Source organism: Tenebrio molitor, chromosome 4, assembly GCF_963966145.1.
Source record: "Tenebrio molitor chromosome 4, icTenMoli1.1, whole genome shotgun sequence".
Taxonomy (NCBI): domain Eukaryota; kingdom Metazoa; phylum Arthropoda; class Insecta; order Coleoptera; family Tenebrionidae; genus Tenebrio; species Tenebrio molitor.
In genome coordinates this window covers 1,166,072-1,185,325 of record NC_091049.1, presented here as the reverse complement: position 1 = coordinate 1,185,325, position 19,254 = coordinate 1,166,072, and the positions used below count along the sequence as shown (strand labels likewise).

Below are 19,254 nucleotides of genomic sequence, written 5' to 3'. Positions count from 1 at the left end.
TAATTTATGTGCAAATAAAAATGAAGCTAAATGGCCTGGTTAATGTCAGTGTAAATACAATCGCGGCCACGGAATTTCTGACATCAAATTACTGACTTCAAAAAAAACAACGCTGTATAATCTGTTTCAAAAACAAAAATCCACCAACACCGCATTCTACCTAGAAAATACAACCGAAACCGACAACGTCGCCAACTTTGGTTTTTAGTGTTTGCAAGCGTCAGAAAAAAGTGGGGTTATGAAAGAAAACTATTGAGTTATTTAGGTCGTAATTGATGGTGTTTTTTTGTTCTCATTTTATTATATCACTCAAAAGTTATGATGTGGTAGCTACCACCTTTGTGTACTATTGCGGGCAAAAAAAGTGGGACATCAAATTTCTGTCAGCTTTGAAAAATTCGATGTAGGTCAAGCTTTATTGTCATTTTTTTTGACACTATTCCAGCTGACAGTTTAAAAATTTATTTGATACTCCTATTCCTTTTCCAAATGCCCTCTTCTTCTGATAAAAGTAGATTTTGATTGGAACTTTGCATTAAATAAATATTCACTACGTGTTTACTTACAATCATTCCCTACAACCTACAATACCTAATGACAACGTCAATCAATTCAAAGTAGGGTTAGAATCAGGTAAGGGTTATTTCACATTAAAAGTCAAGACAATGACGTTGATGTCCCACTTTTTTTGCCCGCAATAGTACATAATAATTCTTTGTGTTACGTAAATAAACTCAACAGTTCAATGTCAAATTTTTGCGGGAGGTTGGGCCAACCCAAAAAAATGAAACTTATTCTAGGGATTTCTTTTTTCTTATTTTCTGCCAACATAATTCAACAGGTGGTGGATTTTTGATTTTGAAACAGATTACTCTCGTGTCAAAAATGGATTACTCCCTAGGATTTAGGGATATTCGTTACTAGGTTGCCATAAATTTGGCTAGGTTGGAGGCTATGTAAGACAGCAAATAACTAAGACTAATTTCTCGCTAAGTGATAGACGATTTTTTGTTTCACAATCAATTTTGGTTACTGGCGGCATATTTATTTGGATTTAATCTCTCAATTCAAAGTAAGCAACCTTAGGCATTCAAAATAACTTTTGAAAATTCTAGTTACACACAACATGAAAAACGTTATTTCCCTAAAAGTTCGAATTCTAGGGAGTAATTCATTTTTGACACGAGACTACCTAGTTCATGCTTTATATTAGTAATTTATCAACTATAAACATATTTTGAGCCAAAGCGTCTCATTTTAAGGTCAGACACGAGGGCCAGTCGCTCATCGAGCTCGTGTCATTACTGTTATTTGTCAACGGCTAGTCGCTATACTAAGGACAACGTAACATTTTATCTGCCCCGCCCATTTCATTTTCTTAGTTACCAATCAAATAGGTTGTTAAGACGATCTCATTTACACAGTAAAAATTTCTGACATTCGAATTGTCTTAATGACATTTTATTTTTTAGAACCTAAAACAATAATTGTGAACTTGACAGCAAAATTCTAACCTTAACTTTTTTACGTGGCAAATGTGACGAAAAATTATACAGACTGAATCTGGCTTTGATTCTTATTGGTCAATTTATGTGGGCGGAGCATATAAAAATTTGTAACGGCAATACTATAGTTTACTTTCCTTCATTGCGGGACCCGATTAAAGATTTGTCAAAAATGACAAATATCGTATCGCGCGTTCAAATGAAATCCTGGGCTGGGAAGGCGTTGGAAACCGTCAATTGTTGTGTTTTTTTAAAGCGTAGATTAATTGGAGCATGTTGACAGCTAACCTAAAATTTAGAGCCAGCAATTTTTTCTTTTTTTTTCTTTCTTTGCAATGTTTTGCATTAAAAATAGAATAACGTAACGATTCCTATTCTAGAAGCAAATATCTAAGGGCACTCCTTGCTGAAAACAAGCATGTTCAATTATGTCCTGATTAAACATAAACAAATGTCATTCGTGTCAAACGGCGGGAAATTTAAACTTTACACTGTTCTAAACGGTTTAATTTTTCCAACGCCTACTCAGCCCAGGATTTCATTTGAACGCCCGATACATTATAAACCCCTCAAAAATACACATAACCTGAATTAGTGGACCTGAATTATTATCTGAGACATTGCATTTAGGTACAATAGAAAATAGTTGTATCCTATTACACCACAAAAGTTACTAATATCACTAGATTTAGTAGTGTATGTTGAAAATGGATGGACTGTAGGTATTCACATTTTCAAAATTGACACAACAATCAAAATTAAGGTTATTAATACATAAAGGTCGTTTTAGAATGTATGACAACACCATGACACCAATGTCGAAAATTTATTGATGGCGACCGTACTCTATACTCTTTGTCTGGTTGACGCACTGACGCACACTACTTGACATAAACTAAAACTTGCATATTTTGCAGCCATCGTGATTGAGATAAAATCTAATTTTCAGACTGTAACATCAAAATGGCAAATTTTGAACATACAGGGAGCATCCTGAAATGTGAGTGCGGAGGGATTCACGACTGCGATAGATGTTCTTACATGAGCAGCTCACTTTTTTTTCACCAGTTTCCATCATTCAGTTGCGAAACAAACTCTCTAGAAAGGTACAACTGTAAAAAGTGCGATTTTGGAAGCGATCTTAGGATTATTTTCAATCAACACATCCGAGAACATCACAGAAAGAGGATCGACGAACCGAAAAATGGCCTTGCAGTAAAAAGCTACATATGTCGAGAGTGCTCGTTCGAAACATATTCAGCGTTAATGTGGATCAAACACTCGAATACTTTGTGTTTAAAGACGAAAGAAGATTTCGAAAAAGTAACGTTTGGTAAAGATGCAAAATTGCATCTCTCCACAAAAGACATTCAATGGTTCAGGTGCGACAAATGCAACTATAAAACAAATCGAAGATACATTTTAAAACGTCACGACCGGATGAAACACACATTAAATGAAGAAACATCGTGGTATCGATGTGAACAGTGCGCTTACAAAACAAAACTGAAATGCTATCTTAAAGGTCACATAACAACTCGACACAAAGCCGATGAAGAAGAGATCCAATGGTTCAGGTGTGACAAGTGTGACTTCAGAGCAAAATACAGATGCAGAATGAAGACACACAAAGTGAACAAACACACATCTGACGAAGAAGTGTTGTGGCTGCAGTGCGAACAGTGCTCTTACAAAACAAAACTGAAATGCTCTCTTAGACGTCACATGAATCTGCACAAACCTGATGAAGAAGGAATGTGGTTTTACTGCTTCAATTGCGAGTTCAGGACTCGGAGGAAAGAAAACTTGAAACGTCACATGTTGGTGAAACACACCACACCCGAAGCTCTGCAATGGTTTGCTTGTGACGAGTGTCACTACCAGTCCAAAACCAAAGATGACTTGAAAAAACACGTAAAAGTGCACCATTCGGACGTAGTGGTGAAGATCAAAAAGAATGCAAGATGGTTGGAGTGCGACAAATGCGATTACAAAGTAACACAAAGGTTCAGAATGAAGCATCACAAACTGACCAAACACACATCAGACGAAGAAGTGTTGTGGCTGCAGTGCGAACACTGTTCGTACAAAACAAAAGCGAAACGCTGTCTTAAACGTCACATAATGACTGTGCACAAATCCGACGAAGAAGCACACTGGTTTTACTGTTTCAATTGTGAGCACAGGACTCGGAGGAAAGAAAACTTGACACGTCACATATTGGTGAGACACACCACACCCGAAGCTCTGCAATGGTTTGCTTGTGAGAAGTGTCAGTATAAGTCCAAAACCAAAGGTGACTTGACCAAACACGTAAAAGTGCACCATTCGGACGTAGCGGTGAAGATCAAAAAGGAGATAGAATGGTTAAAGTGCGACAAATGCGATTTCGAAGTAAAACAAAGGTACAAAATGAAGCATCACAAACTGATCAAACACACACCAGAAGAAGAAGTGTTGTGGCTGCGGTGCGAACAGTGCCCTTACAAAACAAAACAGAAATACTCTCTTAAACGTCACATAATGACTCTGCACAAATTCGACGAAGAAGCAAAGTGGCATTTCTGCTTGAATTGTGGGTACAGGACTCAGAGGAAAGAAAACTTGACACGTCACATGTTGGTGAAACACACCACAGCCGAAGCTGTGCAGTGGTTTGCTTGTGACAAGTGTCAGTACAAGTCCAAAATCAAATACGACTTGTACAAACACGCAAAACTGTACCATTCGGACGTAGCTGTGAAGATCAAAAAGAAGATAGAATGGTGGAAGTGCGACAAATGCGACTTCAAGGCAAGGCAAAGGTGGCGATTGAGGAGACACGAGCGGTTCAAGCACACGCCGAACGAAGAGGCTGTGTGGTTTCAATGTGAGCAGTGCTCCTACAAAACAATACGGAAAGGCAACTTGAAATGTCACGTGAAGTTGCACAAACCCGACGAAGAAACGGAATGGTTCTACTGCTTCAACTGCGAGCACAGGACGAAGAGTAAAAACAATCTGAAATATCACATGTTGCTCAAACACACTGCCCCGGAAGCCGTGCAATGGTTCACTTGTGACAAGTGCCAGAGCAAATTTAAGACGAAATCTCACCTGAACAGGCACCAAAAAAACTTGCATTCTTCCAAAGAAGTTCAAGTGTGATAGCAAACGAGCAGAAGATGAATGGTTTCAATGTAACAGATGCGATTAAAAATAGTAGGTTAAGGTAACTGGCGTGCTGACGTTCCATCTGCAAGGACACGTCGATGAAGGACGCCAAAAAGTTCTACGATGCAACGTAACAAGAAAGAGAAAAAATCGTATTCGTTTAAAGGAAGATTTAAAAAAGATAAACAAAGTTTTTTCTTTGGAAAAACGATGTTGATGTGAAGGTTAAATGCATATGGTCCACAGAAAAGACACAAGGGGCAGCTGTGGAAAACAAAACTTTTGAAAACCTGTGGCGTAGCTTCAGCGATGATGAAGAAAGGTTTCGCCGAAAGATCAATAAAAAAAAAGGTTGTGAAAGGTAAAGGCAGTCACAGTTTTCTTCGTTCCCATTTTCATTTTTTAATTTGAACAACTGTACAACTGTCACTTCTCAATTTTGACATTTGCGTCAGTGAAGGTTGTTTAAGTTACGCGACACGTTTTCACAAATTTTGTTTTCCACAGCCACCCCTTTTTTTTTTGGTTGATCGGTCATACATGTATTTTAATGTTTTTTTAATGTTTCCTTCTGTTCGATTTAAGTCTCTTCAGTGCCTATTTTATTTTTGAATTGTTATTATAAGTGATTGTTTCCGAGTTGTATCCAGGCATATTGTTATATTTACCATTAGACCATAAAGAGAGAAATGTAGGTCTTCAGTTGGTAATACGTTGAAATCAATAAAAGTTTATACATTTTAAAAGCGGGATTTTGATAACAATTAATGTATGTTTTAACACAAATAAGAACAAAGTATATAAATTATCATTTAGGCATTATTATAATGTATAAATAATATTTACACATCTATCGAGAAAGGTAAATACAATACATATTTTTTATTTGACACTTTACTACGCACTTTACACAGCCAGAACTTGTCACAGCATTTTGAAAAGGGGTATCCACCTACAGGATGATCCTGAAACAAGTTTTGAAAAAAAAAACCGGTAATTGGTGATGATGAAAAGGAGTTAAACCTAGACAAAAAAAAATCTTATAGAATTTTTTTCGTTTTCGAGATACTCCGTACGGTGATAGATTGTACCTTTTTAAATTCTAGTTCCAAAACATAAAGCAGTGAAAAATACTAAACTCTCCATCTCAATTGTTTCACCTTATGTATAAAACCGTTGTATCCCTGCAGATTAATTCCCGCCACACTACTCTCTGGGTCTGTCTTCTGTCAAAAAACGTAGAATCTATCAGAGTACGGAGTATACAAACATTTACAAAGCAGTGTGCTTGCACAACGAATTTATTGTGGAGTTGATGTAACTAATAACAATGGTTGCCAATGAAGTAAACAAATTCGAACAAGTTTTCCCTATTCATAGGCGTCAAAAATACAAGAATATATAGGTAAGGTAATTCTCATCCCTTTGATTTCACTGCCAAAAGTAATTTACGTAGTATTATTTCGTGTCAAGGATACTACACATTACATTTTTTTCCAAACTTAGAATCATCTGTATATCCCTAATGTTTTTTGACTGTCATTATGTTGCTCTTGAGGATCATAGAAATAAAAGCCTAGTTACTGGAAATTCATTTGTCTGTGACGTCATGGATTGATCATGAAGATGCTAGTATGTTAGTTCAATAATAATACTTGCCTCGCTGAAAAACAGCTTATACTCCGTACAATATCTATTTTAATTGTTTTTTAAATAATAATTTAAAAAAAACAGGTTCTATGGGTCTGCATTGCGGACTGTATTAGTGAACGCACTCCAACATCTGACTATTGACAGCTCGTAAACAACGATCTGTCATTGTTTTTCCGTGGCCTACATAGACAAAAGTTATAAAATATGATAATTCAACAATTAAATATGTGATTTTTTTTTTGTCAAGACTTTTGAATTTTCCAAACTTCGGTAAGTTCGACACATTATGATCTTAAAAAAACACGCAAACGTGAACATTCTACGTTGAACAGTTTTTGTGCCAGATTTAGCGGTAAAGTAAAGATTCAGAATAAACAACAGGAACTGCCCAAAGATTTACAATGATTTACATATGTTAAAAATAGGAAATTCAGTGCTCTCTATTTTTATGAGGTACTGTCGCGAGCAATAAATTTTGGTCGTCAATGTCAACAAAGTGTCAAAAAAATGAGAATTAATGTCATACAACACGATGATTAGCTTATGATTTTTATGACTGTTTTACAATGGAGCATTTTCGATTGCGTGAAAAAATGACCTTGACGACCAAAATTTATTGCTCGCGACTGTACAGTTAATTTCAAAATTATCGAGTAGGTACACCTCAAAAATGAATAAGTCGATTTATTACAGTTTTTTTCCACACGTAATGATACCTAATGAGCATAAAAAGTGGGATACCAAATTTGTGTCAGTTTTGGCATAAGAGGAGGCTATGATTTCATTTTTTAACGTTGAACACACTGTTTGAATTTGTTGTCACTAAAGTGCCTGGCATCCGGACCTATCAAAATGTACAGTTACGGCCACGGAATTTTGGCCGTCACTTGTCATTCCATTGACATGAGATGTAAAGCGGGCCTTACGTATTCGTTCGCCACTGTTTAAATGAAATATGACAATGACAAATTTTTGGATTTCAATTCCAAAAGTCAATCATAATGACAATAAAGCATGGACTACATCCATTTTTTTTAATAGACGTCAAAGTGACTGCCAAAAAGTCCGTGGCCGCGACTGTACATACATAACGTGTTGCCCAATTTTCTGCGATCATAATTACGTGACTTTAAAACGTATTGATGATGTTTGTATCGAGCGATCAAACTAATTTGTAATCGAGTTATCCATGAATCCGAAATCGTATGTCGTTACTTGAATTAGATGCTCCAATAAACACAGCTTGAAACACAGGTTAGATCGCGACATATCAATGGCAAAAGACATAAATCGATAGGTATTTGGGGAAATTTTCACACATACAAAAATTGGTTGGTCGTCGCTGCGTTGTCAAATTTAAAACAAAGCTACCAACCAAATAAAATATAAAATACTAAAAGGTACTCTTTAACTCTTTTGTGGACCCATACTACTTTACATAAACTAAAACTTGCATATTTTGCAGCCATCGTGATTGGGTTAAAATCTAATTTTCAGACTGGAACATCAAAATGGCAAATTTGGAACATACAGGGAGCATTTTGAAATGTGAATGCGGAAGGATTCACGACTACGATAGATGTCCTTACGTGAGCAGATCACGTTTTTTTCACCAGTTTCCATTATTCAGTTGCGAAACAAGCTCTCTAGAAAAGTACATCTGCAAAGAGTGCGATTTTGAAACCGATCTTCTGATCATTTTCAATCAACATATCCGAGAACATCACAGAAAGAGAATCGACGAACCGAAAAATGATCTTGCAGTAAAAAGCTACATTTGCCGAGAGTGCTCGTTCGAAACATATTCAACGTTAGTGTGGATCAAACACTCGAATTCTTTGTGTTTAAAGACGAAAGAAGATTTCGAGAAAGTAACGTTTGGTAAAGAAGCAAAATTGCATCTCTTCACAGAAGACATTCAATGGTTCAGATGCGCCAAATGCAACTATAAGACAAATCGAAGATACATTTTAAAACATCACGACCGGATGAAACACACATTAAATGAAGAAACATCGTGGTTTCGATGTGAACATTGCGCTTACAAAACAAAATTGAAATGCGCTCTTAGACGTCACATGACTATCCACAAATCCGACGAAGAAACAAAGTGGTTTGACTGCTTCAATTGTGAGTACAGGACTCGGAGGAAAGGAAACTTGAGACGTCACATGTTGCTGAAACACACCACACCCGAAGCTGTGCAGTGGTTTGCTTGTGACAAGTGTCACTACCAGTCCAAAACCAAAGATGACTTGAACAAACACGTAAAAGTGCACCATTCGGACGTAGCGGTGAAGATCAAAGAGAAGATAGAATGGTTAAAGTGCGACAAATGCGATTTCAAAGCAAAACAAAGGTTCAGAATGAAGCATCACAAACTGATCAAACACACATCAGACGAAGAAGTGTTGTGGTTGCGGTGCGACCAGTGCTCTTACAAAACAAAACTGAAACGCTCTCTTAAACGTCACATAATGAATCTGCACAAATTCCACGAAGAAGCAAAGTGGATTTACTGCTTGAATTGTGAGTACAGGAGTCAGAGGAAAGAAAACTTGACACGTCACATGTTGGTCAAACATACCACACCCGAAGCTGTGCAGTGGTTTGCTTGTGACAAGTGTCAGTACCAGTCCAAAATCAAATACGACTTGTACAGACACGCAAAACTGCGCCATTCGGACGGAAAAACCGAAGAAGACATCGAATGGTTGAAATGCGACAAATGCGACTACAAGACACGGCAAAGGTACCGACTGCGGGAACACGAGCAGTCCAAGCACACGCCGAACGAAGAGGCTGTGTGGTTTCAATGTGAGCAGTGCTCCTACAAAACAATACGGAAAAGCAACCTGAAATGTCACGTGAACTTGCACAAACCCGACGAAGAAGCGGAATGGTTCTACTGCTTCAACTGCGAGCACAGGACGAAAAGTAAGAACAATCTGAAACATCACATGTTGCTCAAACACACCGCCCCGGAGGCCGTGCGATGGTTCACTTGTGACAAGTGCCAGTGCAAATTTAAGACGAAATCTTACCTGAACAGGCACCAAAAACTCTTGCATTCTTCCAAAGAAGTTCAAGTGTGAAAGCAAACGAGCCGAAGATGAGTGGTTTGATTGTGATACATGCCATTAAAAATAGTAGGTCAAGGTAACTGGCGTGGTGACATTCCTAAGGATGGAAACAAGAAAAAGAAAAAAGCGTATTCATTTGAAGGAAGAAAAAAAAACAAATCAAAATTATTTTTTTTTTACTTGGAAAAAAGATAATGATGCGAAAGTTAAGTGCATATGGTCTGCAGAAAAGACACAAGGGGCAGCTGTGAAAAACAAAACTTTTGAAAACATGTGGCGTAGCTTCAGCGATGTTGAAAAAAATTTCGCCGAAAGTCCAATAAAAAAAGTTTGTGAATGGTAAAGGCAGTCACAATTTTCTTCGTTCCCATTTTAGAAACAAGTTTCTATGATGAATATTTTGTCTTCTTGAGTGAAAACCATTTTTTAACTTGAACAACTGTCATTTGTCGATTTTGACATTTGCGTCAGTGAAAGTCGTTTTACGTTACGCGACACGTTTTCAGAAATTTTGTTTTGCGCAGCCACCCCTTATCTTTTTTTTTTTTGGTTGATCGGTCATATTGTATTAGTTGTAAGATTTTTTAATCTTTCCTAGTGTTCTCTTCAGTATAACATTTATTTTTGAATTGTTATTAGAAGTGATTGTCTCCGAGTGGTGTCCAGTCGTTTTGCTATATTGACCATTAGACCATAAAGAGAGAAATATAGATCTTCAATTAGTAATACAATGCGATCAATAAAAATTTATACAGTTTAAAAGCAGGTTTTTGATAACAATTAATTTATGTTTTAATAGAAATAAGAACAAAGTAGGTAAAATTGTTATTTTGGCATTATACAGCGTGTAACAGAAATAAGTACATTAATTTTAACTGGTAATAAAACTCATCAAGAGTAACAATTTTTCTAAATATTTTTTTTTTCGTAAACGTTCTCGTTAATGAGTTAAAGTTATTTAAAATTTTCCAAAAATTTCGCTACCCGCCACTGGAGACCAGAAGTGACTATAAATGTGACGACCGCGTGACGACCGTTTCTAAGCATTTTTACGAAATCAAAATGCTGCCCAGAGATAGAACTGGACCAAATGTCAATGATTTTTAATATACAGTTTGGTCTTTTTCTGTATTTTGACACTTACAATTGATTATAAAAAAAAGGACTAGACGTAGAAAAATAATTATAAAAAAAAAAAAACAGTTTCTATGGTTCTGCATTCCGGACTGTATTAGGGAACGCACTCCAACATCTGATTTTTGACAGCTCGTATACAACGTTCTTCCATTGTTTTTCTGTGGCCTAAATACACAAAAATGACAAAAACAACATAAAATAGGATAATTCAACAATTAAACATGTGATTTTTTTAATCAAGACTTGAATTCTCCAAACTTCGGTAAGTACGACACATTTTTATCTTAAAAAACACGCAAACGTGAACATTCTACGTTGAACGGTATTTGTGCCAGATTTAGAGGTAAAGCAAAGGTTCAGAACAAAAACACGAACTGCCCAAAGATACCGTAAGAACAAAAAAAATGCCATCAAAGATAGCCATGACACAGTCCATAATGTGCATGTGCACTGTAAGTTGCAGGGAAAAAATGCAATAATACCTATAATTATTTATTTAAATAAGGTATTTCAGGATTCCACAAACGCATGACGAATTTCTACGACCAAAAACACTGCACTTTGTTTTTCATAGCTATCCTTGATGGCATTTTTTTTGCTCTCACGGTACAACAAACAAAAAAGAATTGAACTAATTCATGTGCAATTAAAAATGAAGTTCAATGGCTTGGTTATTGTCAGTGTAAATATTCAACAAAAGACCACAAGGACATATTTTGTCAAAACAAGAAATGTACAATGCAAGCCTTTACTAGATAAGGACAAAAAATAAACTGAAATTGTGTTTTTCCAACTTGTTTTGTAATTTTTACTTTGAGTGGGAATTTTGAACTAAAACTGCTTTTCGTGTTGTTTCAAATCTACAAATTTGGAACTATTGCCATCATTAAATTTTAGACATCATTTTTCTGTCATAAAAAAAAATACTCTAAATCATGTTTTATTGAAATTGTCACACATGAATGATGAAATTGTTGTCAAATTTATCTACAATTTGTCAATATAAGCGATGACAAAATATTAAGTTTATAGTTTTTGTTTATTTATTTTATTAATTAAAACCTCTTTCTATTCCATTTAATCTGACATCACATTTTCAAAATTGACACAATCAAAATTAAGGTTATTAATACATAAACGGGGTTTTAGAATGTGCGACAGCACGATGACACTAGCGTCCAAAATTTATTGATCGCGACTGTACTATCGGATAGCAAAAAAAACTGATACAGTATGTTACTGTAGACACTTCTAAACTGAATGAGTTTTGGAAATGTCTATAGTAACATACTGTACCATTTTTTTTTGCTATCCAACAGTACAATTGCGGTCACGGAATCTTGGCCACAACTGACATTTAACTGACAAATATGTATGAACTGGCTTTCATTGAAAATAATCCAACTTTTGACTCGATAATGCCATTTTCCTGCTTTTTAATGTCACAAGAAAAACTTCAAAGTGATTTTTAATAATTGTCATTTATTAATGACACTAATGATTGGTTTACATCATTTTTTTTTAGAAATGTCTAAAAAATGTTGGCCAAGATTCCGTGTCCGGGATAGTACAATTTCGGCCACGGAATTTTGGCTGTCATTTGTGATTCCATTGTCATGAGATATCGTGCGTTCATTTAAATTTATCCTCAAAGGGCCTGATTTCAAGTTGACTTGCGACGGTCGCACTTATTGTTGTCGTGGTAACGTCCCAAGAGAGAAAGATGACGCATATTGGTAATTAATGTGTAGGACAAAGATAGGAACACATTTGCGACCAAGACTTGAAATCGGGCCCAAAGTTGGCGTTGGAAAGTCGATGGAGAGCGCACCACTCGTGTAAAAGCGTAAGAATTAAACAGCTGATTCGTGATCGGTTATCCGCATAGTCCGTTCACAATCCAGTCTTCAACGCCAACTTTGAGGATACATTTAAATGAATGCACGATATAAAGCGGCCCGTACGTTTTGTAACCGCACTTTCTGCTATTCAAGACTTGTCAGTCTTGTCATTTTGACCCTGACTGAATTGCATTAAACGCGCTTCCACATTTCGTGCAATCTTGAAACTGGGATATTATCAATTATCTGCCCTTTGTTGAAATAAGATATTGCTGCAATGTTTGCAACTATTTAAATGAAGTATGACAATGACACATTTTTGAATTTCAATTCCAAAAGTCAATCATAATGAAAATAAAGCATGGACCACATCAATTTTTTTTAAGTGACATCAAAGTGACGGCCAAAATTCCAAGGTCGCGACTGTACACACATAACATGTTGCAGAATTTTTCGAGATCATGATTACGCGACTTTAAAACCTAATTGATGATGTTCGTATCGAGCGATCAAATTAATTTGTAATCGAGTTATATCCACGAATCCCAAATTGTATGTCGTTACTTGAACTCGACGGTCCAATAAACTCAGCTTGAAACACAGGTTAGATCGCGACATATCAATCGCAAAAGACATACGAATTGAAATCCACAAATTAATTTGATCGCTCGATACTTGGGGAAATTTTCAAACATATAAAATTTGGTTGGTCGTCGCTGCGTTATCAAATTTAAAACAAAGGTGCCAACCAAATAAAGCATAAAATACTAAAAGGTACTCTTAACTCTTTACGTAAACTAAAACTTGCATATTTTGCAGCTATCGTGATTAGGTTAAAATTTCATTTTCAGACTAACATCAAAATGGCAAATTTGGAACATACAGGGATCATCCTGAAATGTGAATGCGGAAGGATTCACGACTGCGACAAATGTCCTTACGTTAGCAGATCACGTTTTTTTCACCAATTTCCATTATTCAGTTGCGAAACAAACTCTCTAGAAAAGTACAACTGCAAAGAGTGCGATTTTGAAACCGATCTTATGATCGTTTTTGATCGACACATCCGAGAACATCGCAGAAAGAGAATCGACGAACAGAAAAATGACCAAGCAGTAAACAGCTACATTTGCCGAGAGTGCTCGTTCGAAACATATTCAGCGTTAATGTGGATCAAACACTCGAATACTTTATGTTTTAAGACGAAAGAAGATTTCGAGAAAGTAACGTTTGGTAAAGAAGCAAAATTGCATCTCTCCACAGAAGACATTCAATGGTTCAGGTGCGACAAATGCAACTATAAGGCAAATCGAAGATACATTTTAAAACGTCACGATCGGATGAAACACACGTCAAATGAAGAAACATCGTGGTTTCGATGTGAACAGTGCGCTTACAAAACAAAACTGAAATGCTATCTTAAACGTCACATACTAACTCGACACAAATCTGATGAAGATAAGATCCAATGGCTCAGGTGTGACAAGTGCGACTTCACAGCAAAACACAGATGCAGAATGGAGCATCACAAACTGATCAAACACACAACAGACGAAGAAGCTTTGTGGCTACAGTGCAAACAGTGCCCTTACAAAACAAAACTGAAATGCTCTCTCAGACGTCACATGAATCTGCACAAATCCGACGAAGAAGGAACGTGGTTTTACTGCTTCAATTGTGAGTACAGGACTCGGAGGAAAGGAAACTTGAGACGTCACATGTTGCTGAAACACACCACACCCGAAGCTGTGCAGTGGTTTGCTTGTGACAAGTGTCAGTACCAGTCCAAAACCAAAGATGACTTGCAGAAACACGTAAAACTGCGCCATTCAGACGTAGCCATTGAATGGTTGAAGTGTGACAAATGCGATTTCAAAGCAATACAAAGATACAGAATAAAGCATCACAAACTGATCAAACACACATCAGACGAAGAAGTGTTGTGGCTGCAGTGCGAACAGTGCTCTTACAAAACAAAACTGAAAGGTTCTCTCAAACGTCACATAATGACTGTGCACAAATCCGACGAAGAAGCAAACTGGTTTTACTGTTTCAATTGTGAGTACAGGACTCGGAGGAAAGGGAACTTGACACGTCACATGTTGGTAAAACATACCACACCCGAAGCTGTGCAGTGGTTTGCTTGTGACAAGTGTCAGTACCAGTCCAAAACCAAAGACGAATTGAACAAACACGAAAAAGTGCACCATTCAGACGTAGCGGTGAAGATCGAAAAGAAGATAGAATGGTGGAAGTGCGACAAATGCGACTTCAAAGTAAAACAAAGGTACAGAATGAAGCATCACAAACTGATGAAACACACATCAGACGAAGAAGTGTTGTGGCTGCAGTGCGAACAGTGCTCTTACAAAACAAAACTGAAAGGTTCTCTTAAACATCACATAATGACTCTGCACAAATCCGACGAAGAATCAAAGTGGATTTACTGTTTGAATTGTGAGTACAGAACTCAGAGGAAAGGAAACTTTGGACGTCACATGTTGCTGAAACACACCACAACCGAGGCTGCGCAGTGGTTTGCTTGTGACAAGTGTCAGTACCAGACAAAAAACAAATACGACTTGCACAGACACGCAAAACTGCACAATTCAGATATAGCGGTGAAGATCAAAAAGAAGATAGAATGGTGGAAGTGCGACAAATGCGACTTCAAGGCAAGGCAAAGGTGGCGACTGAGGCAACACGAGCGGTTCAAGCACACGCCGAACGAAGAGGGGGTGTGGTTTCAATGTGAGCAGTGCTCATACAAAACAATACGGAAAGACAACCTGAAATGTCACGTGAACCTCCACAAACCCGATGAAGAAGCGGAATGGTTCTACTGCATCAAGTGCGAGCACAGGACGAAGAGTAAGAAGAATCTGAAACATCACATGTTGCTCAAACACACCGCCCCGGAAGCCGTGCGATGGTTCACTTGTGATAAGTGCCAGTGCAAATTTAAGACGAAATCTTACCTGAACAGGCACCAAAAACTCTTGCATTCTTCCAAAGAAGTTCAAGTGTGAAAACAAATGAGCCGAAGATGAGTGGTTTGATCGTGATACATGCCATTGAAAATAGTAGGTTAAGGAAACTGGCGTGGTGACGTTCCATCCGCAAGGACACGTCGATGAAGGACACAAAAGGTTTTACGATACAACGAAACAAGAAAAAGAAAAAAGCATATTCATTTGAAGGAAGATTAAAAAAAAATTATAAAGCAAAGTTTTTTTTTACTTGACAATTTAATTCATACACTAAAAATCCCATAAGCAGCGGTGTTTTTATCACTATGACAGCGAAAAAAGTTTGCCCTAACTTTTCCAGCGACAAAACGGAACCTAACTTCTGAAAGCGTCTGATTCTACAACGTGATCAAGAATGACTGAATCTGTTGGTAACAATGAAAATTTGAATGTTTTTGGTACCACTGTAATCTGAACGCATTTCCGGTTGTCAACTTTGATAGAATTGACAGGCGAATTTGACGTTTACCATCAAGGGGTCATTTTTGCATTAGCATAAACCACGGCCTCCTAGATTCATAAGAGACTCGTCTCTTATCCGGCCTGTCGCATTCGATAAATGTCTGTTTTTGAAAATTCCCCGTATAGTATGTCCATCTAGCGACTTTAATGTGATCCATATATTAGTATATGCAACTAAAAATACGTATGAATAATGACATTTTATCTAATAAATTGTCAATTTGAAAAACTAAGTGCAGTTGAAACTTTAAAAAATGCCACAAACAAAGAAAAAATGTTGTATTAGTTCACGACATAAAGTTAACACTTCTTATCATAATCTACCCAATGATATCACTTTAAATGCGGCATGGAAGACACTCGAAGACAGGACTGAGAGATCATATCATGAGTGCCGCAGAACATGCAAGTAGTAAAATTTTACCAATATTCCAAAATTTAAGGACCAATGTAAATATTCCAGTCACCTTGCAAGATAGTTCTCTGGAAAAACTAGAAAAATTGTCGTCTTTTAGTTATTTGCCAAGTACCAATTTTCAAATTGAGACGGCGGCAACAGCTTTTTTATGTGGCTACTTAATTATGAAAATAACGGAGGCAATCCATGGTGGATGTGATTATTGCTTGTCACATTTAGAAGATTCAAATTTGAAAAAGAAAATCCCGTTACTGGAATTAATTTATTACTACTAAGATAGAGAAAGGCTAAGTTACCCCAATGATCAATTTGTGGGTTTAGTATAGTTTGGGAATGAGAAATTGTAATTTTAGCTTCTTCACTTGCATCTTGCAATGGGTTTTGGGTAGGTTAAACATTATAGATAATAATGAAGATTTACGACTATGAGCAGTTCATTCCAGGAGGGACAAACAATCTGCATTTTGCCGATATTCGGCATCCCTTTTTAGTAACTAGCAATATTATAATCTTTACAATCTACCCTAAACCCATTGCAAGTGAAGAAACTTAAATTCCAAATTCTCGTTCGCAAACTATACAATTTACAATAATTTCAATAATAGTAGAAATTCTACCAAGCATTCCAAAGGAAAATATAAATTTTGTTTTGAAGAATATCTTGGCCTCATATCTTTCGGGAGATCCACTAATTCATTGTCCTGTTCATGGTAAAATGTAAGTGTGAGACATTTATTTAAAAATTAGAACTTCCTGTCATTGTAAATTTTTGTAACTTGCACTCACAGACAAATAACAAAAAATAATAAAAAAGAAATTTGTTGAAATTAAATTTACCGTTCATAAAAAATGTTTTTGATTTGAGATTTTGAAAAAGTCTCAGATGTATGTGTGCGTTAAAACTGTTGAAAAATGTTGAAAACACCTCTATAAAACAATAATTTCCTGCAAGGTAGGCAACCAGTACAACACATAAGCCCCGTATTGTGGCGCACCCTATAAAACAAAAATAATGCTTAGAACTACGAATGCGGCAGGCCGGATAAGAGACGAGTCTCTTACGAATCTAGGAGGCCGTGGCATAAACATACCCGACATTACCTAATTTTTTTTTTAATGTCGTGTCAAGTTAAAACATCCGGTCAGTGCCAATTACGAAACAGAAAAACACCAATATTTTTCAATTGTTTCATTGCCAACAAACTCAGTCATTGTTGATCACGCTGTAGTAGGTCTGCATCATCGTACTTTTCCGTATTCATTAAATTGTCTTACCGAATTACACTCAAGCTTTTTTTTTGGGTCGAAGTAAACTTGACATTTATAATTCGAGTTTTGTTGTCTGGTAATTAAACTCAAAAAACTGCCAGAAAAAATTACTCGTCCTACGGACTCGTAATTTTTTCATCAGAGGCAGTTTTTTTCGTTAAATTGTCAGGCAACAAAATTCTCATTGAAATGTCAAGTTTACTTCAACAAAAAAAAAGCTCTCGTGTAATTATAAGTGAAAAAAAGATAATGATGCGAAGGTTAAATGATTATGGTCTGCAGAAAAGACACAAGGGGCAGCCGTGAAAAACAAAACTTTTGAAAACCTGTGGCGTAGCTTCAGCGATGATGAAGAAAAGTTTTGCCGAAAGTCCAATAAAAAAAGGTTGTGAATGGTAAAGGCAGTCACAATTTTCTTCGTTCCCGTTCCCATTTCAGAAACAGGTTTCTATCATGAATATTTTGTCTTCTTGAGTCAAAAACATTTTTTAACTTGAACAACTGTCACTTGTCAATTTTGACATTGCGTCAGTGAAAGTTGTTCAGTTAAGCGACACGTTTTCAGAAATTTTGTTTTACTCAGCCACCGCTTATCTTTTTTTTTGGTTGATCGGTCATATTCTATTAGTTGTAATATTTTTTAATCTTTCCTTCTGTTCTCTTCAGTATAACATTTATTTTTGAATTGTTATAAGTGATTGTCTTCGAGTTCTGTCCACTCATATTGCTATATTGACGATTAGACCATAAAGAGAGAAATGTAGGTCATCAGTTAGTATTGAGATTAATAAAAATTTATACATTTTAAAAACAGGTCTTTGATGACAATTAATTTATGTTTTAATACAAATAACAACTTTACACAACCAGCACTTGTCACAGCATTTTGAAAAGGGGTATCCACCTACGGGGTGATTCTCAAATAAGTTTGGAAAAAAAAGCGGTCAAAATTGATGGTACGCTGCTGAGTTAAATTAATTGATTATCTTAGTAGTTTAGCAACAATAATAATCAAAGATAAAAGGTGCCCGTCAGTCACAAGCACGACATTGATCATTTCCATAGAAACATTTACAAAGCAGTGTGCTGCACCTACGAATTTTTTATTGTGGAGTTGATGTAACTAACAATGGTTGCTAATGAAGTGAACAAATTCGGACAAGTTTTCCCTATTTAATTTTCATCCCTTTGATTTCACTCCCAAACGTCATTTAAAGCCTGGTGTTCGATACAACTTTCATATTTTGTATTGAAATTTGAATCGTCACTTTGACAAACCAAATCAAGATGTCAAAGGTGTTACAATATCTATTTTAATTGTTTTTTAAATAATTATTAAAAAAAGAACAGTTTCTATGGTTCTGCATTGCGGACTGTATTAGTGAACGCACTCCAACATCTGACTTTTGACAGCTCGTATACAACGTTCTTTCATTGTTTTCTGTGGCCTAAATAGACAAAAACAACATAAAATACGATAATTCAACAATTAAATATGTGATTTTTTTTAATCAAGACTTGAATTCTCCAAACTTCGGTAAGTACGACACATTTTTATCTTAAAAAACACGCAAACGTGAACATTCTATGTTGAACGGTATTTGTGCCAGATTTAGAGGTAAAGCAAAGATTCAGAATAAAACAACACGAACTGCGCCAGATACCGTAAGAGCCAAAAAAAAAATGCCATTAGAGATAGCTGAC

At 36.3% G+C, this 19,254-nt stretch overlaps 1 protein-coding gene across 5 annotated transcripts in view; it reads left to right on the top strand.

Annotated features, from left to right (window-relative positions):
• LOC138128765 (zinc finger Y-chromosomal protein 1-like) overlaps positions 1–19,254 on the top strand; it is a 51,078-nt gene that overhangs the window by 3,344 nt on the left and 28,480 nt on the right. For 2 of the 5 annotated variants that reach the window (XM_069044947.1, XM_069044949.1), the window contains exon 2: positions 13,224–19,087. In XM_069044947.1, coding sequence (XP_068901048.1) covers positions 13,224–15,401 — 2,178 coding nt within the window. In that variant the 3' untranslated portion in view covers positions 15,402–19,087. Of the gene's footprint in view, positions 1–2,454; positions 4,716–4,804; positions 6,064–7,808; positions 10,794–13,223; positions 19,088–19,254 lie in introns of those variants that run through there. The other 3 variants (XM_069044948.1, XM_069044951.1, XM_069044952.1) reach the window with 3 other exon arrangements.